Source organism: Malus domestica, chromosome 02, assembly GCF_042453785.1.
Source record: "Malus domestica chromosome 02, GDT2T_hap1".
NCBI classification, from domain to species: Eukaryota; Viridiplantae; Streptophyta; class Magnoliopsida; order Rosales; family Rosaceae; genus Malus; species Malus domestica.
The window spans coordinates 19,139,149-19,165,824 of record NC_091662.1 but is presented as its reverse complement, the minus strand read 5'-3'; the positions used below and the strand labels follow the sequence as shown (position 1 = coordinate 19,165,824).

General features: G+C 38.0%; 2 protein-coding genes across 2 annotated transcripts; both read left to right on the top strand.

Moving 5' to 3' along the window:
* The first annotated feature begins 2,008 nt into the window (after positions 1-2,008).
* LOC103441552 (probable carboxylesterase 8) lies at positions 2,009-3,576 on the top strand. The gene has a single exon (XM_008380233.4). The coding sequence runs from the start codon at positions 2,293-2,295 to the stop codon at positions 3,349-3,351; it is 1,059 nt and encodes a 352-aa protein (XP_008378455.1). The 5' UTR covers positions 2,009-2,292; the 3' UTR covers positions 3,352-3,576.
* Positions 3,577-16,563: 12,987 nt separating this feature from the next.
* LOC103439420 (probable carboxylesterase 8) lies at positions 16,564-18,093 on the top strand. Its single transcript, XM_008377990.4, has one exon. The coding sequence runs from the start codon at positions 16,775-16,777 to the stop codon at positions 17,789-17,791; it is 1,017 nt and encodes a 338-aa protein (XP_008376212.2). The 5' UTR covers positions 16,564-16,774; the 3' UTR covers positions 17,792-18,093.
* Positions 18,094-26,676: the final 8,583 nt, after the last annotated feature.

Here is a 26,676-nt window from a genome sequence, read left to right as displayed (position 1 = left end):
GTTCTAGAGCTTGAAGATAAGGCTGCTAGTCTTACGAAGTTCACGGATCGTCGACGCTGGGTTCGATTATGGTGATTATATTTGTAAGAGTATAAACACGCTGAACTGGCACCAGACTATACAGACACAAATACTCGAATGAGATAAATGTCTTGATGGTAAACGTGGTTCGGTCGTCAGAATGCCGAACTCTAAAATGTACCTGTGAGTACCCAATCATAAAACAAACTTGGCGTTCAATGTGCCAAGCCTAATAGATGACCTCTACCATCAAGGACTTAAGAATCCTTGTCAACCGAGACTTGGATAATAACCAGTCGGCCTTAAAGCAGTGATGTCTAACCAATATGAAGGTGCTCCTTTATCGGTTGATTCTATGACTCCAGTGTTGTTTATCCAAACTAAAGATGTCGCCGGTTACCTTCACAGTGTTGTTTATCCAAACTGAAGATGTGTTGGCAGGAAGAAAGGGGAAGAAGATAAAATCTCAAGGTTGTTGAGAAACTTTGTGCAGGGCAATTTTATGTGTTGAATTGGAGAGGGTTTTGAATGATGCACTTCTTTCTCTATTTATAGCAGCAAAACCCCCTCGTAACTGAACTAGAAATGTACTCGGATTAGAACTCCTCAACCCTATCTAATTAGGTTTCGGCCAGTCCTAGCTCCAATATGACTTTGAACCAAACTCCATAACAAATCAGATTCATCTCCTGATTAGCTTTAAGACTCGTTGCTGCACTAGGAGTCGACTACTTCACCCTTATCTAAACTAATCCTCCTCGCAACAAGATTTGGCCGACCTTAACTGGACGGCCCACAAGAAAATTCTAGATAAACTCTACTGGGCCGAGAATAATCCCAGGCTCAGCCCAAAATAATATTTTGGGGCCAAACACTATGATAATAAATTTTTTTTTTTAAAAGACTAAGTCGACCGTTTCTTTTCCATGTATTTTGTCTTACTTTCATTATAACAAATTTGAAAATCAAATGATCTGCCACCAATAGAAAATAAGCACATTAATCAACGTTTAAATAATAATTCAATCATTAAACTATGATAATAATTTGAAAATCAAATTGATTGAACTCACTACGAAATATTATTGATTAATAGTGTTTTGATATCTTTCAAAAAAAAAATGTGTGTTTTGATAAATGACAGAAATCAAAGGCATGCAGACATAAACTTAAACTGAACCTAATTATTGGAAATTCTTATTGGGGTATATGGGGATTAATAGCAAAATTGTGTGGAGTAATAATATAAAGTTGTTGGGGTCATGTTCTCCTTCCGCTACTGATTACAAGCCGCATGTTAATCTTTGTGAGATCTGTTTTTTTTTATCTCGAACAAACAATATATGTACACTAAGAAGAGTGGGTGAAGCTTCTCATTCCACCCTACCCCACTCCCCCCTCTCCTTCCGATACTGATTACAAGCCGCATGTTAACCTTTGTGGGATCTTTTTTTTTTTTTTTTCGAACGAACGATATACCTACACTAAGGAGTGGGTGAATTAAGTTTCACAACGGACTAGTAATAATATGGTTCAAATTTGTTTTTTGCGATAATCGAACCTAAAATTTTTTATTTAAAAATAAAGAGAAATATCACGAGATCGTAATACTAAGGGCTGGTTTGGTATTGCTGTGCTTTAAAAAAAAACTGTTGTGAGAATAAGCGGCTGTGCTGTGAGAATAAGCGGCTGTGAAATAAATCAGCAGAGTGTTTGGTAAACTTTTTTGTAAAAGTGCTTTTGGAAAAAAAAAGCAGTCTGATAGTGAGTCTTTTCATTAAAGGAGCATTGTAGCTCCGTGTGCTTTGAAAAAAAGCCAGTTTTCCAAAACTACAAATAACAGCTTCAGCTTTTTCCTTTGATTTCAGCTTATTCTCACAGCAGCTTCCAAAATAAGTATTTTTTTTTTCAGTTTACCAAACACCTAAAACTTTCACAACTTTTTTTTTATGGGTGCTTTTTTTTTTTAAGCACCTCACTCCTTACTTGTGAAATTTGGATGTTAACACACATATCCCCACCCGCGTGCAAACCCAACTGAATCCCAATCAATTAATCAGTTCACTTTTAGGTCGAGAATTCAATAGCATGCAACTAAAACAGGTAGTCCCCAAGTCTTCACTTTAATTTTCTTCACCAAACACCTAACCATTTTTCCCACTATTACCTCGTCACTCGTCACTCATTGTCTTCCACATATAAACTTATAAACCCTCTTCTTTCAGCTAAGCATTTGCACAAACGCTTCATCTGCGAGTTTCAACAACATCCATGGCGTATCAACCTTCTTCATCCCCAACCTCCATTGACCCCTACAAACTCCTCAAAATCCTCCCCAACCCTGATGGCTCCCTCACCCGCTTCACCCCTTTCCCCACCGTCTCCCCAACTCCCACCCCCACCGAGTCCATTTCCGCCACGGCCGCCGAGTCAGACTCCAACTCTCCCCAACTCGTCCTCTCCAAGGACATTCCCTTAAACCCAGAAACAAAAACCTTCTTCAGGCTCTTCAAACCCCACCCTCTCCCCCCAAACCCCCGCCTCCCTCTCATCATCTACTTCCACGGAGGCGGCTTCGTCCTCTTCTCCGCCGCCTCCAAACCATTCCACGACTCCTGCTCTCGCATGGCCCTGGCTCTCCAAGCCCTAATTGTCTCCGTCGAGTACCGCTTGGCTCCCGAACATCCTCTTCCTTCAGCCTACGATGACGCCGTCGACACCATCACCTGGGTCCACCGCCAGGCCTCCGACGTCGACGGCTGCGATCCCTGGTTGAAAGACGCCGTTGACTTCTCCAGGTCCTTCCTAATGGGCAGCAGCGCCGGAGCTAACATCGCCTACCACGCGGGTTTACGCGTCTCGGGTGATGATCTCTTGCCGATGAAGATCCGAGGGCTGATTCTAAACCAGCCTTATTTCGGCGGGGTCCATAGGACTGAATCCGAGACGAGGTTGATCAACGACCGGATATTGCCGCTGGTCGCCAACGACTTGATGTGGGGCATGGCTTTGCCAAAGGGTGTTGATCGGGATCACGAGTATTGTAATCCGACGGCGGGAGGTGGGGATGGGAGGATCGAACGGTTGCCGAGGTGTTTGGTAAGAGGGTACGGGGGGGACCCGCTGATGGATAGGCAGAAGGAGTTTGTGGCGTTACTTGAGTCACGTGGGGCGCACGTGGTGGCCAAGTTTGACGAGGGGGGTTTTCATGGCGTGGAGCTCTTCGACCCTAGCAAGGCCCAAGCTCTGTACGACATTCTTAGGGATTTTATCGAGTCGTGCGATGCATACGACGGTGATAATATTGTCGTTTCAAAGTCGGCGATGTGAGAGAGAAGGCTAAGAAGCTGACGTGGCTTATTAGAAAACGCCATTTTGGTTGATGTTAATTTTGCTGGTAAGGAGTTTCAGCCGCGTCAAAGCATATCCAATGATTAAATTAAAATAAAGGATAATGTTACGGGTCCTTCTATTTAAATTATATTTTGTTAATAAATTTTGCTGATAATTTTTAATTAAGTAAGTATTAATGTGAACTCTAACTTTGAGTTGAAATAGTTGTATTCAAACAGAATGCCAAATGTCCCCTAATAACAATTCCTTGGACATATAAAGCAAACATTGCATCCGCCGACCACCATTCCAATTTCTAAATCGTTTATCTTCCTAATGATCATAAATAAATGGTCGAACATCACCCAAACAACTTGACAACTTCTTATGCTACTCGCTAGAGCCAGACACCTCCTAGGGTTTTCAATACAGTAAAACTCCACCAAACTAAAACAGTTGGGATCAAACCAATTTTATAATTTTAGAGATGTTATTACATAATAGAGAAATAATTAAAAAAATATTAGTTATTGACTTATTTATCTTTAAAGAATGTTGCATTTCCTAAGTAGGATTCCTTGAGCGCCAAATATTTAATTTCTTGCACATTTTGTACTCATTGTTAATTATAACTATATGTGGGCATGTTTCTATAAGATCAGACCAAGAAAAGTGATAACTTTTTACAATTTGGAGTTTATTTCAATACATAATTGAACTATTATTTATTGACTTATTTATCCTTAATGAATGCTTTATTCTTAAATAGGATTCCCTGGGTGCCAAGTATTTTTTTTTTCTTCCATATTTTGTACTCATTGACAATTGTAATTATGTGGAGGCGTTTTACTTAGATGAGACCAAGAAAAATTATAACTTATACAATATGAAGTTTATTTCAATACAAAATTGATCCCAAGTTGGGATGATAACTTTTTATGACTTTAAGGAGGTTATTTCATTATAAAGTATTACTTTAGAGAGATTTTACTATACAAAGACGAACTCCCATGCTCTCGTTTCAAGCAAATTACATGCTAACATTTGTTTTTTTTTGTTTTGTTTTTGAACAAACGATATCATCATCTACACTAAGGGGGAGGGGTAGGCCTAGCCTCACAATGAGCTAGCAATAATGTGGTTCAAAATCGCCTTTGGCAAGAATCAAACCTAAGATCTCTCACTTATAAGTGAAGAGGAATACCACCAGACCGTAGCACTAAGAGGCATTAATTTACTCATTTTATAACATATAAGTACTTGCTACAAACTTTCCTAGTTTAAGTGTGATTGTGTAAATCTTAGATTAGATTTGATTCTAGTTATTCTTTCCTATATGGACTTTTATTTCTTGGGGATGGATGATTTCTTCTCTCCTTTTACTATTATAAATAAAGGCATTACGTAGAGGGGATAACAACATCCTCAATACACAATTCCCCTACGATTCTACAAACATATCTCTCCTCTCTCTCTACCCTTGCCGCCAACCCCCTTCCCCTTGTCAGATAAAATAGGCTACAACACGTTATCAGCACGATCCTACCGCTGCGCTTAAGAATTTGACGTTGAAGATTTTTCTGCATCAAACCAATTCATCCATATCATCACACATTTAGGTTCTTTCAAAACAATGGTTTTTATCTCGATATTTTTGCAGCCCTAATAGCATGAACATTCACCATAATACATGACCAAACTTTACATTTTTCGAATTTTAGATTTTACATAAATTGTGTATGCATTATACTCATAATTGTTGAATTATGTGAATTTGATATTTGCCATGAATTGCATCATATATATGTACATGCATTATATTATTGAATTCAATATGCATAAAATTGAATTGAATTGAAAAAAAAAAGGGGAAAAAAAGAGAGAGAAATCGGAAACATGGCCTGGGTTATTCGAACCCATGACCTCGAGCCATTGAACCAAGCCTGTAGCTTGGGTGGCCGAGTCGAGCCACGAGTCCCCAACCTGGAGTTGAGGGCTCCAGGCTTGAAACCCAGAAACATCGACACCTTCCATGGCACCTCCATCGTTACAGGTTGGCCTGCAGCTAATCCTCACCCATGGATCATCGTGTTTTGATGACCTGCAGTTTGTCCCTGACACAAATTGACTTAGATTCTCTTGAATCTCGTTAGAAAATTTCCAATTTTCTTATTTGTATTTCTAGGGTTTTGGTAGAACATCGAGATTTTTCAAATCTCCGTTCATATTTGTGGTCTCCCTTGACTCCACAGACTCACTCCGAGCATCACTATCCCAAAGCACGACTGCCTGAAGCGGCGGCGCCGACCTACTTCCCCTGCGAACACACCCAACTGTGGTTGGGGAGTCTTTGGACCTAACCCGAGCCCTATTTGGGCTTTGTTACTCGGCCTCCTCTCTCTTTTTTCCTTTTTTGTGGCTCACCTGTATTGGCCCAAAACCGTTTGATCGGCCCGCGAAAAAAAAAAATTATTGGACTCGCCTGAAGCAGTCTGATACTTTAGCCCGTCCCTTTTTCCCTCTCTCCCCTTAGGCTTGTAGCCCACCTGAGGCCAAACTCACCCAGCTTTGGGCCTAGGATGCACGACCCCCATTTATTTAACCCAACTGTGGGCTTAGGCCTTATTTTGGGCCCCGAGTTTAATTGCCTAATTATTTTTAGGCCCAATGGGTTTTATATTTTCACCCACACTTTTAATTTGGCCCGAAGTTCAAATAATTAATTCAATTATAATTTTAGACCTGAAGTTTTATTTGCATATTTTCTTGTTGCATATTTTTGTGTATATATTTGTGTTTATCTGCAGGAACATATGAACTTGAAGTTCATAATTATTTCGAAACATGAAGTTTCTATAAACATGCCTTGTTTGAAAACCTGAAGTTTTTCACTTAAAAACATCACCCATGAAAACTTGAAGTTTTTTCATGCGAATATTAACTAATACATGTCTATTAGAACATGAATATTCTACTCCTACGTGAATGAATTGATTTTTTTTTCTCCATTGCACTAATCACATCTTGTCCTTTATTTTGTGATAGGAACATGTCAAATTTGAACAAACTTGACTTTACCGATTTGGAGGTCTCTGGAATGAACTATCTCAAGTGGGTCAAAGATGTGAAGCTCCACCTTATTGCAAAGAATTTACATCCCGCCATTGAAGATGAGACGGACAACCCTGTTGATGAAGTTGAGAAAGCCACCGCTATGATCGTCATCTGAAGATATATCCACGACGCCTTGCAAACTGAATATCTCGTTGAGGATGATCCACGAGCAGTATGGGTCGCTTTGGCTGATCGTTTTAATCACCAAAAAGACATTTTTTACCTGAAGCAAGATATGACTGGTAACATTTGTGTTTCCAAGTCTTTAAGTTTATGAATGAATATAATTATGAAGTTTGTTGAATCTGATCACTTCTCAAGTTTTGTAATGAAACTTTGACCGAAGAAGATCTCCTGGAAAAGACTTATTCGACCTTCTCTGCTACTAATATTGTCTTGTAGCAACAATATAGAGCTCAAAAGTTCACTAAGTTCTCGGATTTGTTCTTTGTTTTACTTCTCTCTGAAAAACAGAACCAGTTGTTGATGAATAATCATCAAGCTCGACCTACTAGGGCGACTGCGGTACCTGAAACACACTATAGCATAAACCAACACCCGAAACACCAAAAAGGCTTGGTAGGGGCGGTCAAAAGTCATCCCAACAAGGTCAACAGAGTCAAGGCCCATCCAAGGGAGGAAACAAAGCCCAGAAGGGCCCAAACCTCGCTCCTAAGGCCCCAAACTTTAAGAATACGAGCAAAGCACCTGAAACCATGGATGCAGATATGTGTTATCGCTGTGGTTCAAATGACCATTGGTCCCGTGTTTTCCGAGCTCCCCAAAAGGTTGTAGCTGAATATCATTCTCTTCGTAAGAAGTTTGAATCAAACTTTGTGCAAGTGAACGATCTGAAGAGTACAAAGATGAATGTTTCTGACTTTCAAGAGGCTATCACACCTATGGAAGATTAGAATCTTAGACATAGACTTAGTTTTTAGTAGAAATAAGACCATGGGGCCAAATTCCACAGTAGTGGTCGAAACCCCCCTCTTGTTTTTTATTCAATTTTGAACAATGTTCCTTTATGTTTGGATCATTTGTTGGTGATTTGTTTTTTGGATATTAAGTTTTAATTAATTTATGTCCTTGAATACTTAAAATTATCTTGAATGGATATTTGTTTTCTAGAACTTTTATGCATGTGACTGATTCAAATTAATTTTTCATTCTAGGTATGAGTAGTGGGGAAGTTAGTTATCTGGCAGATAGTGTAACCATGCACACCGTTTTGCATGAACTCACCTATTTCACTAACTTCATACTTAAGAATGTACCTCTGACAACCTTCTCAGGCCCATCCAACCTGATTGAAGGATACGGTAAGGCACGCATAATGTTGTCCAGTGGTACAATCTTGACCATTGATGATGCTCTTTATTCTCCACGTTCCGGAAGAACGTTGTTGAGCTTTAAAGACATTAGAGATAACAATTACCACACTGAAACCCATGTAGAAAACGGAGTTGAATTTTTGTGCATAATCCTATGAATATGGCCAAAAGTGTATTCTAAAGAAGATGGAGCGTATCCTGTGTGGTTTGTATAATACGTGAAGGAAATATTTGTGAAAACTAGTTTATTTGAGCAACATCTATGCATGCAATTAACAATTAAAAGGTGGAATCATGCTTGTATGCACTCAAAAACAAAACTTTACCCATAAAATTCAACGCCTAGTAATTATGGTGAACCAAGACTCAACTCAAGAACAAGTGAGTTGAGAAATTTATACCTTTGTTGATTCCTCTTTACATAAGCAAAGGATAATCACCCAAGAGAGAGGGCCTTCATTCCTTTCTTCTTAGCTCTATGGATTTCGTGGAGGAGGATGGATGAATGGATTCTCCAAGTTTCCAAAATAGAGAACCTCTAAGTCTCAACACCAAGGAGAGCATTGATGAAGAGATGAGTGACCTAGAGGAAGGAAGATTGCTAGCTATGTTCCTCTAGGGTGGCTGGCCTCTTAGAGAGAAAAGAGATCTTTTGTGTTCTCATCTTTTCTCCAAAAGAAACCTTAATGATGAAATGCTATAAAGTTCTTTATATAGTCTTTTCAATTAAGTGACAAAAGAACCAAAACCCTTCATCCTCTAATGTGCCCGGCCTTAAAGGTTCATTGGGCTTTCAAGCCCTTTGTGTTTTCAAGTTGTCATACAACTTGAGTTAATGGGCTTGACATTCAAATCCTATTAAGCATTGCGGCCCAAAACTAACTCGGGGTCTATAATGAACATATTCGTTTGATTAATTAACATATTAATTAATCCTAGCCATAAATAATTAAACCATTTAATTATGAATTGAAACTTATTTTCAATTCTCCCTTTAGTGATTATACACCTTTAGGGCTTCCACAAACCATAAGTGACACGTAGCAGTATGTCATGGCTACCCAAGCTAATCAGAAGAGGTGGAGAACCTATTCACTTTAGGATTACAATACAATACGGTCTTTCTCTAATACAACACTCTTGACCACATTTTTTGGTTTGATAGTTTATTCACGTCTACTATCCAATGTGATTCTCTTACTTATATGATTACCTTGAACGTGATTTAGAACGACTTCCCAAATCTCATTCATACTCCGGCTAGAGATTCTTAATTATATGATAAAGTATTCTCCCTCAAACGATTTGAAGGTTAGAGATCCCTTGTTGCGCATTCACTTGCCACCATTGCTAAGTGGCTTGACCCCAACTATGTCGTGGACACCCTCTGACGGAATGACTTTGATATAGTTCAAAGATCAAGGACTTAACCACAAGACAACTATGATGCCTCAAGTCAAAAGACTACTTTGCATTATCCCAACCATGAGTTCTCATGTGACATGAGTATGAGAACTCCTTGTTGATCGTGTTCACTGGACTCATTCTCCATTGAGCACCTACATGCTTGTCTTGATGTCAATCACACCAATGACTCGAGACCATTCACTATCCCTAAGAGAAGACATAGCACATACTGATCTTAACGGACTGTCAATGCCCAATTGGCAATCCTATGATAAGGAACATTTAAGGTGTGTATACAAAAGAGAATGGTCTCATGAATCTAACTTCTTTAGATCACATTCTCCCAATTACATATTCCTTCGACTTATCGTTTAAGCATATAACATTTATATGAGGTGACTTTAAACAATAATATTTGCCTTTTATATTAAACTAGATTAGTTTAACATGTGAAATGTCCGTAAAGTATCATCATATGATTGGCTTTAGGGCACATTTCCAACAATATGACCATACGCCCTATAGAATGCCACTATGTGGCTAACCCTACCTTTGGGATCGCGCATGAAATTACACTTTGGCATGATCGTTTGGGACATCTTGGATGAATAACAAAACGTCGTATCCTCAAATCATCACACGGGCATCCACTAACCCGAAGTTTAGGTTCAATTCAAGGAATCGCATGTCAAACATGTTCTATGGGAAAGCTTATTACTAAGCCTTCTTATGACAAGATTCGTTCGAATCCTCCCATTTTTCTACAACGGATTCACGGGGACATTTGTGGACCTATTCACCCACTATGTGGACCATTTAGATATTTTATGGTTTTGGTTGACGCTTCCATACGTTGGTCACACGTGTGCTTGTTGTCCGCAAGGAATGCTGCATTCTCCAAACTGTTGGCAAAGATTATCAAGCTCAGGGCTCACCACCCTGATTATCCGATCAAATCTATTCGATTGGATAATGCTGGAGAATTCACATATAAAACTTTTGATGACTATTGCATGTCGGTTGGGGTTGAAGTTGAACATCCAGTACCCCATGTTCACACTCAGAATGACCTGGCAAAGGCATTCATTAAGAGCTTACAAATGAGTGCTCGATCGTTGGTTATACATACCAAGCTTCCGATCGTTGCTTAAGGCCATACAATATTGCATGCAGCCATGTTGGTTCGCTTAAGGCCTATTGCGACCCAACCATATAACATCATTCAGTTGGTTATAGGATACGAACCTGACATATCGCATCTGCGCACTTTTGGTTGTGCGGTCTATGTGCCGATTTTGCCGCCCTTACGTACAAAAATGAGACTTTAGCGAAGGATGAGAATCTATGTTGGATACGATTCTCCTTCGATTATTCATTACTTAGAACCTTTGACAGGCGATTTATTTACCGCTTGTTTCACGGATTGTCACTTCTATGAGACAGTCTTCCCGCCATTAGGGGGAGATAAGAACGTCAACGTTCCTGAAGAACGACGCAAATTATCATGGATGACTCCCACTTTGTCTCATTTAGATCCCCACACTGCTCAGTCTGAAACTGAAGTGCAGCGTATATTAGATCTTTAGAGCATGCTAGATGCTCTCACAGATCTAGCGCGAGTGACAATATCACATATTCTAACTGCGAATGTGCCTGCAAAGATGGATGTACCAAATGTACGAAGGACTTCCTTCCTGGAGGCCCGGGACATCAATCTTGGTGATCCACATACATTAATGGCTAGCTAATCATCTGCCCTTACACAAAAGTGTGGCAGACCTCTTACTTCAAAGGATTCACACCCTCGAAAGAGGAAACCCACAACATAGGCTTCTGAAGAGCCTACCATGAATCCAATTGTCGCCTACTCATTTTATCCAACTCATGAGGAAATTCTAGATTACGGAAGCGTCCTTAAATAGACGAATCCTCCTTTCGAGAATCGTGAGATTTTGGTCTATCATGCTAGCTTAGATGATGTGTGGTGTAGAAATGAGATGATTGTTGACAATGCTTTAACATATGCAGTAGCTACTGATATCATGTTGAGCAATGACATTGAACATCGTTCCGTTGATGAATGTCGACGTAGAACTGATTGGTCAAACTGGAAACAAGCAATCCAAGTCGAACTCGATTCGCTTGCGAAACATAAGATGTTTGGACCTGCAGCTCTTACTCCTCCACATGTGAAGCTTGTTGGCTATAAGTGGGTTTTTGTTCGGAAGCGTATTGAGAAGAACAAAATTATGTGTTGCAAAGCTCATCTTGTTACACAACACTTCTCACAGCGCCCTGGAATTGACTATGACAAAATTTATTCACTTGTTATGGATGTGATTACTTTTCGCTACCTTATTAGTTTGGCAGTTGATGGACGTAGTAACTGCATATCTCTATAAGGATCTTGATACGGAAATCTATATGAAAGTTTTCGAAGGACTTACATTGACTAGATCAAATATTTCCAAGCCCCGGAACACGCTCTCAATTCGGTTGAGGCGTTCACTTTATGATTTGAAACAATCCGAAAGAATGTGGTGTAACCATCTTAGTGAGTATTTGACTAGTCAAGGATATGTAAACAACGAATTGTGCCCTTATGTGTTCATTAAGAAGTCACATTTTGGTTTTGTGATAGTTGCATTATATGTCGATGACATGAACCTTATCGGAACTCTTGAAGAGCTCGTCAGAACTGCCATGCACCTGAAGTCGGAATTTGAGATCAAAGATATCAAGATAGAACACCGTTCAAATGGAATCCTAGTACATCAAACGAACTACACCAAAAGGTGTTGCGCCGCTTTAACGAGGATAAAATGAAGCCTTCGAGTACTCGTATGGTTGTTTAATCGCTAGATGCAAAATGAGATCATTTTCGTTCAAATAAGGATGATGAAGAGATTTTGGAGCCTGAAGTTCCTTATCTAAGTGCGATAGGAACTTTATTATACTTAGCTCAATGCACCAGACCTAACATCTCATTTGCTGTTAATCTTTTGGTAAGATACAGTAATGCACCAACATGCAGACACTGGACTGGTGTGAAAGACATCTTCTGTTACCTTACGGGTACTAGAGATTTGGGCTTGTTCTATCCCTATGGATCCTCGAGTGATGTTGTATCCTTTGCCTCTTGAGTTGATTCTCGCCTTGTTGGTTATGCCCATGCAGGATACTTATCTGATCCACACAAGGTACGTTCTCAAACAGGTTATGTCTTTACCGTTTGAGGCATCACAATCTCTTGGAGGTCAACTAAATAGACTTTAGTTGCCACTTCGTCTAACCATGCTGAAATTCTCGCCTTACATGAAGTAACTTGGGAATGCTTTTGGTTGAGAGCAGTTATGGGCCATATTCGAAGCTTCTGCGATCTCTACCCCACCGTAGATTTCCATACGACGATCTTTGAAGACAAAGCAGCATGCATCGAACAGCTCAAGAAGGGTTACATAAAAAAAGACAACACCAAGCACATTGCGCCGAAGTTCTTCTTTTCACATCAACAACAAGAGTATCAAAAGATTGAAGTCACACAAATCTATTCACAAGACAATCTGGCCGACCTCTTCACTATTGAAGGCGACATTTCAGAAGTATGTTCAAGGAATTGATAAACATAAACTTTCTGAGTTGTAACATTGCTATTTCTCTTTGGAATTGTGTCAAACTCAGGGGGAATATCTGGAAGCATACTTGCTTGATCTTAATGTACTTCTTTTTCCCTACAATTAGTAGCATTTTTCCCATTGGGGTTTTGCTACCTAACTAGGTTTTATTGAGGTACCCACCTTGGGTTTATCATATCCCTGACGATGTCCTGTAGACGTTTCTTTTGACTTTGCATTTCTCACTCATTTTTCCTTAGACTATGGATTTTGTCCCTACTCGGGTTTTTGCCATAGCCTTAGGGTTTTTTAGTGAGACTTACTACTTTATGCAAGTTCCTACCTCATTGAGAATAAGTGTTGTTCCTTAGAATTAGTGTCGACGAGTCGACTTCCTTAACTTCTGCATGATGCTTGATCTACCTTGACTATTTACACACTCAAGATGGAGTGTTGTGAACTTCCTTAGTTTAAGTATGATTGTGTAAATCCTAGATTATATTTGATTCTAGTTATTCTTTCTTATTTGGACTTGTTTTCCTTGGGGATGAATGATTTCTTCTCTCCTTTTACGACTATAAATAAAGGCACTACGTAGGGGGGATAGCAACATCCTTAATACACAATTCCTCTACAATTTTACAAACACATCTCTCGTCTCTCTCTCTACCCTTGCCGCCGGCCCTCTTCCCTTTGTCAGATAAAATAAGCAGCAACAGTACTAGTAATGTCATTGTTCGTAGAAATATCTATGATAAATTTAAAATTTGAAAATATTAAGCATTAATCACTGATCGATATAGTTGTAAGTTTAAATTCAACAATTGACAATGACTATATGCATATCTAAGACAAAACTAATCCTGATTTAGAGGATAATCCAGATATTTATTCCATACCTTCCATATCAGCAGTCCATGTACTCAAAAAGTAAAATTCATGTTAACTTCAGTAGGTAACATTTCAACATCAACTTGATTAAATATCCAAATTCACAAAATTTAAAAGCGATCCATAAATCTTCGTAGATCCTTCTCATCGAGGTATTCGGTTTGCAATACGTCATGCATATGCCTTCGTATGAAGTCAAGGTGGTGGCTTTGTCAGCTTCACCAACTGGAACATCCGTCTCAGCTTTTATGGTAGCTCTAAGGTTTTTAGTGGCGAGTTGGAGCTTCCAATCTTGGACCCACTTTAGGTAATTTCTTTCAGAGACTTCCAAAGCGATAAAGTTAAGTTTGTCCAATTCAGCATGTCCCTGTCAAAAAAAAAAAAAAAGGACAAGAGTTTGGTTAGTGGAATGGGGACAAAAATGTATCAATCCATACCCAAGGAGTAGGACATTCAGGTTCTATTAAACATCCCAGTGGGGCTAGGGTTCGATCTAGACCACCCAAGCGGTGCTGGGTGTGGGTACATCGAGGCGAGCCACTGGTTTAACTGTAACCCTAGGTTTTCGATAGAAAGTTGGTTTCAACGTCGGGGATGTAGAGAACCGTAGGGATTAGACGAAATTCTTCTGAAATTTTGAACAACATTGTTGAAGAGTTCAGTCCAAGAACATGATTGAAGGTCGTGATTTTCCAAAAAAATTGGTGTGGCAGTGAGCGTAGTTTAGGTGAGCAGATCTGGGTTTGGGGGGAGGGGAGGGGACAATGCCAAAACGACATCATTCTGGTTCTCCGGTGGACCAGATGGCTCCTTGGCTTGGCTAAGCTTCGCCGGCTGCTAGCCTGGTGTTGCTGCTTGAGTGGCTCAGCGGCAGCTGCGGGTTGCTCGGAATTTTTTTTCAAAACCCTAAACTTTGTTTTTTTCCTTTCACAACACTAATTCATAAAATATAAAAATATTTTAAATATAATGCAAATACAATTATTCGGAAAGCGTAAAGTTGGGTTCATGCATTATGTAAAGGTTCATGCAATTATGGTTGAAAAATATCAACTATTAAGACAGTGTTTTAGAAGAACCTAAATTAGTTGATGATATTGGTGAATTGGTTTGTAGCACAGCTTAGGAGCGCGTTGATAACGTGTTGTGACCTATTTTATCTGAGGGAGAGAGGGCGTGACATCAATAGAGATAGTGGAGAAATTGTAGAATGCTTGGAGATTGTTGTGGTTCTCCCTATACAGTGCTTTTGTTTATAGTAAACCAACAAGAGAGGATTAAATTGCCCTCCAAATAAGAACAATCATACAGAAAAAGAATCAATAAAGTAAGATAAATTTTATTTGAACCCATACAACCATTTTCTACACCCAACTTACTCTTTACACCCATATTATTCTTAATTAAAGAATCAATCTCTTTTTAAACCTAAATTTACTATCTAAACTACCCTCATAAACTCAATTCAATATATAAAAATTCATCTTTACACCCTTTTAGAAAGCAAAAGCAAGATGAGGTCATTGATCACTTCGTGAAGCAAGCCTCATCACTTGATGGCTCCGCCCTCGACCCCCTAGTCGCATAAGTCACCTCCCACCCTGCCCTTTTTGCCTTTTCGAAAATTATCGCTATCCCTAATGTTCTTCAAGTTCCCATGTTTTTATTTATTTATTGTGGAAGTTTCATTTTTCTGTGTATATTTTGGTGGTGTAGTTTCTGGGTTTGAGCAAATGATGTATAATCAGAATTTTGTTGCAACCAAAGACAAAATAAAATTGTTGATTGTTACTGGGTCTTGTTTCATATGCATTTGTTTTTTTTACTGTGGAATATGTGCAGCTTGAAGGAACTGAAAATTATGTCTACCTCGATGTGCTTCGATTGTTTGCATATGGCACATGGAGTGATTACAAGAGTAAGCATGCAAAAATCGCTTCATCTTTTGGTCGAGTTTCTAATAGATGAATTGATCAGCAGCATCAATTTGTTGAAAGCTTTCTGACTCTTTTGTTTCTTGTGGTGATATTGCTTGTAATTATTGCTCTTACTGATCTAGTTAACATGAAGCTAGAGAGGAAACGAAAAGCAACCAAATTTGATTATTAGGTGATCGTAGGGTTTTATGGTAGCTCTTAGGAATTTAGTCAAAATGAATGTAGGATAAAGATTGTGTGCTGGTAGAACTTAATTATTGAGTTTGAGTTTATTGATAAATTTTAGTTTTATTCTTAATTTCATCTTTTATTTGATGGTAATTATGCGTTAAGATAAAATAGACAATTCACATTTATAATTTAAGTTGAGTGTAGAAAGAGGTTAGATGAGTTCAAATAAAATTTCCCTAAACCAATGGATAATGTAAAATCTAAATCTATCTAGAATTTGCACAATTATAATTAGATAACATTTATTACCTTTTTAAAATACCAATAATAATTCTCAATTAATTTATTAAATTATCAATCATGTCCTTGTCAACTACTTATGTTATAGTTATTGGGTAAGACCCGTCACATACCTTTTTAACGCATGCTTTTGTGCCACGTTTTGTGGGATCCACTTTTTAATGTATTTCAATGATTCGAGATGTATATCTTTTAGTACATAGACAATCCACCTTCCATTTGATCATCTTTGCAAAGACATAAACAAATTCAAAATCATTAAGACATTATTAAGTGAAGAAAATGACCGAATACAATTCTACAAAAAAATCTTTTAAGTACTCCGAGTGTTTTGACCAGAAATCTTAATTTTTATATTTGTAAACAACGATCTAACGGTTAGCATCCAAGAAAGTCCCCTAGTTCTTAACGCATCTCCTGGCGACCATACAATTTTGTGCAGACGGTATCTATCAACCTCATAATTGTCTTATTTTCTATAGAGATTGGTATCTGTCAACCTCATAATTGTCTTCTTTTCTATAGAGATCCTTCTGAGAGATCCTTCATTTCCAACCCCGCTTTCTTCTACAAATACGTTGTAACACAAACACTTTGCAGGCACGCATAATATTACACTAGTATACGAACGAGCCCAGATTCCAGAACAACAATGGCGGATGAACCTTCTTCTCCGAACCCGGCAGCCTCCATCGACCTCTACAAATTCATCCTCCCAAACCCAGACGGCTCCCTCAACCGCGCCACCCCATTATTCCCCATTGTCCCCCCAACTCTGACTCCACCAGCTGAGTCCTTTCGCACCAAGTCAAACTCCAACACGCCCCAACTCGTCCTCTCCAAGGACATTCCCTTAAACCCAGAAACCAAAACCTTCCTGAGGCTCTTCAAACCCCACCCACTCCCCCCAAACCCCCACCTCGCTCTCATCCTCTACTTCCACGGCGGCGGCTTCGTCCTCTTCTCCGCCGCCTCCAAACCCTACCACGACACCTGTTCCGAAATGGCTCTTTCCCTCCGAGCCATAATCGTCTCCGTCGACTACCGTTTAGCTCCTGAACACCCTCTCCCGTCTGCATTCGATGACGCCGTCGAAGCCATCGCCTGGGCCCGCAGCCAGGCCTCCGACGTCGATGGCCGCGATCCCTGGCTGAAAGACGCGGTCGACTTCTCCAAGTGCTTTTTAATGGGCAGCAGCGCCGGGGGAACTATGGTCTACCATGCGGGTGTACGCGTCTCCGATGTCGATCTCTCGCCGTTGACGATCCGAGGGCTGATATTCAACCAGCCTTATTTCGGAGGGGTCCAGAGGACTCAATCTGAGTTGAAGCTGATCGACGATCAGGTTCTACCGTTGGTCACCAGTGACATGATGTGGGGCCATGCTTTGCCGAAGGGAGTGGATCTGGACCACGAGTATTGTAATCCGACGGTGAGAGGTGGGGACAGGAGGATGCGACGGTTGCCCAAGTGCTTGGTTAGAGGGAACGGCGGGGACCCACTTCTGGATAGGCAGAGGGAGTTTGCGGCATTGCTGGAGTCACGTGGGGTGCACGTGGTGTCCAAATTTGACGAGGGTGGTTGTCATGCTGTGGAGCTCTTTGATCCCGGCATGGCCCAAGTTCTGTACGACATTATTGGGGATTTTATAGAGTGCTGCTGTGAATAAGAAAAAAACAAAACGAACATAATTCAACATTTATTGTGTCACTTAATACTACGGTTTAGTAGTATTTATCTCCATTTGTAAGTGAGAAGTTTTACGTTCAATTTTCGCCAAAGGTGAATTTGAACCACATTATTGCTAGCCCATTATAAGGCTAGGCACACCCCCCCTTAGTGTAGATATTTTCGGTTGTTAAAAAAAGAAAATTCAACATTCCTTGTAGGGGTGGGTTTGATTCCGAATAATTTGGTTTTTTGCCAAAATCGAAAATTGAATAGAAGTCACGATTTAATTCGGTTGTGTTAGATTTCTCTTTGGGTTATTTTTTTTTTTCCAGTTTTTTTCTTTGGTTTTTCGATCCCACCCCTATTTCCTTGAGTTGGAGTTTACTTCTTTTTTTTTCAATTGATGATTGTAAAAGAGTAATGCTAAAGAGACTAAATTTAGAGACTGATAACTCATATATTTCATGCATTTATACCATCCATTTCTAGTCTCTTTGTGATGTTTTTGAGTTAAACTGGTTGCATTTTACCTTATTTTGTGTTATTGTGCAGTTACATGTACTTTAGGATCAATTTGAAGGCAAAAGAAGTGAAAATATGCCATTTGTTGGGTTGACCCTTATTTAAACGTGGAAATAAATTGTTACTTGTTTTGCAGCCCAAATAAAGAATCCAAAGCGAATCTGGCATGTTAGAAGACTAGGAGCAAAATGGGAAAGGAATTGGAATATCTAGCTTGATTTGGAGGAGCCAAATAAGGAAAAAGGTTTAAACTTTGGCTTAATGGTTGGGATCACCTTGCAATCAGCTACAGCCCCATTTAGCCTATAAATACTAGGGTTTCAGATTACTTTTTCATAAGCCCTCTTAGGGTCGCCCATAGCTCTATCTTCTCTTTCTTTAGCCTTTCTTCCAAAAACAAAACCCTATTTTCCTTCACATCAGCAGCCACCAAAGAAACCACGCAGCCGTGCTGTTATTGGAGAAGTTCAACATCAGAATTGCTTTAAGGGGGTTTCTTCTATGAACTTTAATTTCACTCATGTTGTTCTTGATGTTTATATATTTTGTAATCATGTTGTGTAATTAAGTTCATAGCTGGGGATTTCGATATAGCCTTGCAAAACTACTCTTTGTTATTAAGTTAAAGTATTCAAATTACCAATATGTGTTATTGTTTCATTCATTGATTTTATAGTTTAATTTGTTTGTTAATCTTAATGTTTGATCACCATTAGGACTGCTTATGAATTATTTGATCAAGGTTATAGTACACATCATGCTTAATCTTGGTAGACATGTGAATGAATGAAGAAACTGCTATGCATACATCCTGCCATGTGATTTCTTTGGTTCTTTGAAGTTTTCTTGTTCTTAATGGATTCTTAGTTGGTAATCTAAGTTGAACATCACAACTAGGTTGCAGATTAGGAGTACTTGATCACACCCACACATCAAATGGATGATCATAAATGAGTAAAACGAACCTTAGTTGCACATTGGACAGTTGAATGTGTTTTGACTTAATTTTCATGGAATTGGCTTGTAATGGTGAAATCGGTATCCCTAGTTCCATTCCCATCGTTTCTGAATCATTCTATTATTCTTATTTACATTCTCTTGCATATTAAGTTACTTTACTTTTCAAATCAAAATCCAAACTCAATTTGTTAGTTTCATTGTTTAGTTAGGGTTCACATAAAAATAGTAATTTGTAGAGGTCTAATAAGTCCCTGTGGTTAGACACCCTTACTTGTGCTATTTTACTATCCTTATATTTGTACTTGAAAAGAACACAACAAAATTTTGGCGCCATTGTCGGGGACTGATTTCAATCCCCTTTAATTGCTTGCTTTATAAACCCTATCTGTTTTTTCTTTTCTTAGTTTAGATTTTCAATTTACATTTTAGGTTGTTTGCTTTTACGTGGTATAAAAAGATGTATGGTGTATGTCCATTATGTTCTAAGACTGGTCATCCTTTTCAGTTCTGCCTAAGGAAAGATGAGTTTCCTACATTTGTCCAAGAGTACTTACACTGCATGTGTTTCTCTAACCAAGAGCCACTGCAACCATTGTCAAACACATATAGCCCTTCTTGGAGGAACTCTGATCATGGCTCTTGGAACAACATAGAAGCTTCAAATCAAGCATTTGCACCTCCATCACAGCGGGAATCCTTTGACACTTTATTGGAGGACACTTTCGAGCTACTTGCTCAAAGCACTTTACAATTTCAATAATCAACGAGTAGCATGATTCAAGAACACTCAATTGCACTTACCAAGTTGGAAATTCAGTTGGGGCAAATTGTCCAAGCGTTAAATGAACATCAATCTGGTGGTGATGATCAAGAAGAGGATGAGGAACTACCAAAGGAAGCTTGCTGTGCATATTTTCATGAGGTTCTTGAGCTTCATAAAGATGAAGAGCCTTTCATTCCTCCCAAGCCATATGTTCCACCAATTCATTTTCCAGGGAGATTTGTCAAATAAAAGCATGATGAGTCACCCATAGATGTGCTTAGTGAAACTGGGTCGCACATAGTGTTTGAAGCTCTTCCTCTATCCCTTAATTTAATTGAATGTTTTTCAAAATCAGTGCCGGATTCTCCATGTTGTTTTACATCTTTTCAGGTGCCATATTTGGAGTCTTTTGGAGATGATTTGCTGCCATATCAAGAGGAAAATAAATTGAAGTTGGATGACAAATCATTGTTGCACATTCACCATAAGAAAAGAAGATTCAGAGCTAGACGATGAGATTGCTGCCTTGCACGAATTTCATTCATCCTTAGTAGCCACAAACTCATCCATTGAAATTATTGCTCCGCCCACATCTTCAAATTTTTTTGAGGATCTGCTTCTTCGCAAGGAGAGACGAAAACACCATCACAATCAAGTCTTTGTCAAAATTCAACGCAGCATATTCAAAGTCCATCAAAAGAAACCACTTCTTTTGACCAAGGTTCGGAGGTACCTTGACTTCCTGCCACCCTAGGCGTTCATCCATCATACCCACCACGTCTTGCCTAGACGTTAAAGAAAGCGCTTGCTAGGAGGCAACCTAGCTGGGTTTGTGTTCTTTCCTTTTATTTGTGTCTTTTAGTTCCACACGCTCTGCCTATTTACATTGCATGCATTCCATTCATTTTTAAGCATCGAGGACAATGCTTAGTTTAGGTTTGGGGGTGTGGGATTGAAAATTTTCGTTTGTTTTTAGTTTTGGTTAAGTTTGCTTTTGCTTACTAATGTGAATGTATATGAGGGCTATGTTTACAAACAAAACTATAGTGTTGTCATGAAAAAGTTTCGTATCTTATTTTCTTTTACAAAGCTGTTACTCTTGGAATTATGATTGTTAAAGTACCATGCGCAAATTCTGGAAGAAGAATAGTGGAGACTACCTTAGTGAGTTATTTTGAGCCTATTTGCTTCTTTGAGAGGGTTTAAAGTGTTTCTGCTCTTATCTTTTTCTTTCAATTTCACTTTAAATGATCTCATTATTTCTCTTTGATTGAATGCTAAGAATAATCCTATGTTGCAGATACCATGTGTTTATTATCACCTATGAATGAACTCATTGAGATGATGTTAGGTTATGCATGTTTTAACCACTAAAAGGCCTAATTCCCATCCCTTTGTGTGCTCTATTTACCCATGTTGCAGCCAAACACTTTTAGCCTAGTTCCTTCATCACCCATACCAAACTCTATCAATTTTAGCCCATTACAACCATACCTTATAGTTTGGGGAATACCAAAGTGGTGAAGACAAAGATAGATTAAGCTTTGCTGGTTTCACAACAAAGACACTTTGGTATGTCCCAAGATCTAGTATTTCTTATCCTTTCTTTCATAGCCCATAGCCTAAGCTTTACATTATAACCTTGTGAAAGACCTAGCTGATCTTTGGGGATGTATTCATAGGTGCTGGTAAGTACGTGTGCTATCCATATTTTTAGTATTTGATTCATTTCATGAGATCTATTAAGAAATTGTGCTTTTATTTCATATTTCATATGTGAGAATTTTTGAATCCCTTTTACATAATTTCACTCACATATGTTTATGGAGAGATTACACCTTAGGATCTGAGTGAAAATTTAAGTGATATCTGTGAGGAATAAAGTTGAGGCGAATTCTATCTTTAGCATTTGAGTATGGTGTCTTTGAAGTCATGAATCATAGAGTAATATTTTTACACTTTACACATGATACAATTCATTGAAGTGGCAGACTTTTGGTTTGGATGTATGACTAAGCTTTCATTGGTTCTTATTAGTTTTGATTGAAGTATGCTTTAACCAATTTGTTTGCAGAGTCTGTAGATGTTTGTGGGCATCATCACTGTAAACCCTCAGGAGACACAACTCCTCTGACTAGGGACACCTAGAGGTTTAAAGGCTTGTTGCACATGCTCAATGCAATCGTTTAGCCAACGAAAGTGGTATAGTTAGATTTTATTGTTTTTGTGTGTTTTTAGTTATAGTTTTGCTCGAGGACTAGCAAAAACTAGGTTTTGGGGTATTTGATAACTCATATATTTCATGCATTTATACCATCCATTTCTAGTCTCTTTGTGATGTTTTTAAGTTAAATTGGTTGCATTTTACCTTATTTTGTATTAGTGTATAGTTACATGTACTTTAGGATCAATTTGAAGGCAAAATAAGTGAAAAGATGCCATTTTTTTGGTTGACCGTTATTCAAACGTGGAAATAAATTGTTACTTGTTTTGAAGCCCAAATAAAGAATCCAAAGCAAATCTGTCTTGTTAGAACACCAGGAGCAGAATGGGAAAGGAATTGGAATATCTAGCTTGATTTGGAGGAGCCAAATAAGGAAAAACGTTCAAAACTTTGGCTTAATTGTTGGGATCACCTTGCAATCAACTACAACCCCATTTAGCCTATAAATACTAGGGTTTCATATCACCTTTTCACAAACCCCCTTGGGGTCGCCCATAGCTCTCTCTCTTCTCTTTCTTTAGCCTTTCTTCCAGAAACAAAACCCTATTTGCCTTCACCATCAACAACCACCAAAGAAACCACAAAGCCGCGCTGTTCTTGGAGAAGTTCAACTTCAGAATTACTTTAAGGGGGTTTCTTCTATGAACTTTAATTTCACTCATGTTGTTCTTGATATTTATATATTATGTAATCATGTTGTGTAATTAAGTTCATAGCTGGGGATTTCGATGTAGCCTTGTAAAACTACTCTTTGTTATTAAGTTAAAGTATTCAAATTACCAATCTATGTTCTTGTTTCATTCACTGATTTTATAGTTTAATTTGTTTGTTAATCTTAATGTTTGATCACCATTAGGACTGCTTATGAATGATTTGATCAAGGTTATAATACACATTGTGCTTAATCTTGGTAGACATGTGAATGAATGAAGAAACTGCTATGCATACATCTTGCCATGTGATTTCTTTGGTTCTTTGAAGTTTTCTTGTTCTTAATGGATTCTTAGTTGGTAATCTAAGTTGAACATCACAACTAGGTTGCATATTAGGAATACTTGATCACACCCACACATCAAATGGATGATCATAAATGAGTAAAATGAACCCTAGTTGCAGATTGGAGAGCTGACTGCATTTTGACTTAATTTTTGATGAAATTGGCTTGTAATGGTGAAATCGGTATACCTAGTTCCATTCCCATCGTTTCTGAATCATTCTATTATTCTTATTTACATATTCTTGCATATTAAGTTACTTTACTTTTCAAATCAAAATCCAAACTCAATTTATTAGTTTCATTGTTTAGTTAGGTTTCACATAAAAATAGTAATTTGTAGAGGTCTAATCAGTCCCTGTGGTTTGACACCCTTACTTGTGCAATTATACTATCCTTATATTTGCACTTGAAAGGAACACAACAGAGACTAAAATTGCTAACTAAATGATGTGTCACCAATAGAAATGAGCACGTCCATCAATGCTTAACTAATAAACCAATCATCAACTTCCATATCCTTTAGTTTCTAAAATTTAGTCTCCAAATTGAGTCTCTCTACCATTACTCATTGTAAAATAATAGTTAGCCGTTAAAAAACATCATTTTCGTCATATTTTTTTATTTAGTATGTTCCTACATCGATAGGGCATATTTCATTTAAACTCACTCAGATATTCCCTTCATATTATTTTCCTTTCTATAAAATAAAAACGTTGAGGCAATAGTGGTGGTGGTTGTCAAGGACGGAACCACTGTATACTCATTGGGATATTCGCCCCCACTTACATTGGTCTGAAAAGAAAAAAAAGACTACATGTAATACCTACTTCCACACAATCACCTTATCTCGCTACACATTTTTGTGCATTTTTAGTAGACTTGTTAATTTTTAGATGATTTGTTAACACGACATGTAAACGATACGAAAATAATAGGTATCGGGTCAACACGATAACTAATCGGGTCGTTATTGGGTCACACGATAATGACCCATTAATAATTAGTCCTTAACAGATTTACACGAGGGTGACACACGGGTAACCCGTTTCAACACGTTAAGAAAAAAAATTTATTTTGATGATTTTAATTTTTTTAACCACTAAAACAACTTATATATGAATATATTGGATTTTTTTGTTTTTGAGCAAACGATATTGTCTACACTAAGGGGAGGGGGTGGGCTTAGCCTCACAATGAGCTAGTAATAATGTGGTTCAAACTTGGCTTTGGTTAGAATCGAATTTAAGATCTCTTACTTACAAGTGAATATAAATACCATTAGACCATAGTACTAAGTGGAATGAATATATTAGATATTAAATATGTGTTGTTGTAATATTATTCTATATAAATTTTAAAAATTTAAGTTTTATTATTTATTTATTTTTATACTATACTATAGGCTAAGGGTGAAATTAAAAAAATTATAAAACACATTAAAAATAAAGATATCAAGTAATTGAAAAATACCAAACATATTAAAAAAATTATAATAATTAATTTTCAATTGCAAAAAGGTGTGAAAAAAATATGTAAACACTCGTGATTGCATCCTTTACGCTTTGAGGATAGGTACATCGTCGTTTGAATTTTTAAAACTATACAAACCCTCATGAATAGTATTTTGAAGAGGTTCAAAATAAATAAAATTCATAATCATTAATGTTTATTGATATAAAATATATTTTATTTAATGGGTAATAAGTTGGGTCCTATTGTCTGATAATATTAACGGGTCGATTTTGGGTCATGTCATATTACCTGTTTATTTTAATGGGTGTTACAGGACACGACCCGTTAAGATATTGGGTATATCACGAAAACGACACGAACACGAAAAGCACGACACAAATGCCAAGTCTAATTTTTAGTAATTGAATTGAATAAATTAAACAAAAATCAATAAACAAATTGAAATAAACAAAGATGTGCATAGAAGGATAAAATAGGTGGTGAACATCATTTCACATCCTCCCAATCAAAAAAATCTCTAGCTCCATCCATCGTGGTGGCGGTGGACATGGTTACGTGTCGGAATATAATTATGATAACATGGTTTTCACAATATGTGTCATTATGTGTGAAGGTACACCATAACATTGATGTACCGATATACCCTTGATTGTAGTGGAATAAGTTAATTAATTAATAAAGTAAATAATATAATTAATTAATTAATTAATTAATTACTAGCAGTACACATGTTATGTGTGTGATTGAAAATTTAAAAATGTTATAAATAGGCAAACGTGAGAGAGATAATCTTTGCTAGAGATAGAAGTGGAAATGGTGCGATGTATCACACAAAGTATATAGATAAATAGAGGAGGGAGATAGCAGTATTATTGCTTTTACTCTTTTGATCTGGTGTGTTGTAATGAAGTTACATACATGCCTCTATTTATAGGCGTTTGGTCTGACAACTTCTTTTATACAAGAAGAAAATGTTACTCATCCGTATGACATTTTCAACCAATGCTCATCAAAATCCACTTTGGTTACAAACCTATGTGTGGCATTATACCAAAGTCCACATTTCTTACACAAAACACACCAAAGTCTACTTTGGTTAGCTCTCTTACGAAACACATGTGTGGCATTCATACCACATTTCACAACACTCCCCCTTGGATGCCCACATTCACATATCAATATCAGTTGCCTTGTTAAAACCTTGCTAGGGAAAACCCATTGGGAAAAAACCGTAGCGAAGGAAAAGGAGTACAACTTTGCTTGGATTATTGATATAGTGTTGAGTATGCTTATATTGCCTCATTAAAACCTTGATAGGAAAAACCTAGTGGAAAAAATCCTAATCGAAGGAAAAAAAGTACAACATGCATGTGTCCTGGATGCTCCCCCTGATGTGTATCTCTCACTGATCCCGCGGTCCTCAATTTGATTGATTGATAAGCTGATGTAATCCGATATCATGCACTAGCTTCTGAAACGTGCACTTTTGTAAAGATTTAGTGAATAGGTTTGCCAGATTTTCATTGGAACAGATTTGTCTGACGTCAATATCCTTAGCCTTCTGATGCTCATGTGCACTGAAAAAGTTTGGAGATATGTGTTTAATCTTATCGCCCTTGATGAATCCTTCCTTCATTTGGGCAACACACGCTGCATTATCTTCATGAATGACAGTTGGAGTGTCTGTCTTTGAAGGTGGACCACATTAATTCCGGATGTGATGGTTACTGATCTTAACCAAGAACATTCACGACTTGCTTCATGTAAAACAAGTATTTTTGAGTGATTGGAAGATGTAGCAACTAATGTTTGCTTTGTTGAGCGCCATGAGTTGTTGTATCTCCATTAGTGAACACATATCCAGTTTGTAAGTGGGCTTTATGCCGATCGGAGAGAAAACCAGCATCTGCATATCCAACAAGATTATGATTATTTGTGGCTTTC

Bases quoted from the DNA above. Each gene is read 5' to 3' on its own strand.
- LOC103441552 (XM_008380233.4), top strand. From the start codon at position 2,293: ATGGCGTATCAACCTTCTTCATCCCCAACCTCCATTGACCCCTACAAA.
- LOC103439420 (XM_008377990.4), top strand. From the start codon at position 16,775: ATGGCGGATGAACCTTCTTCTCCGAACCCGGCAGCCTCCATCGACCTC.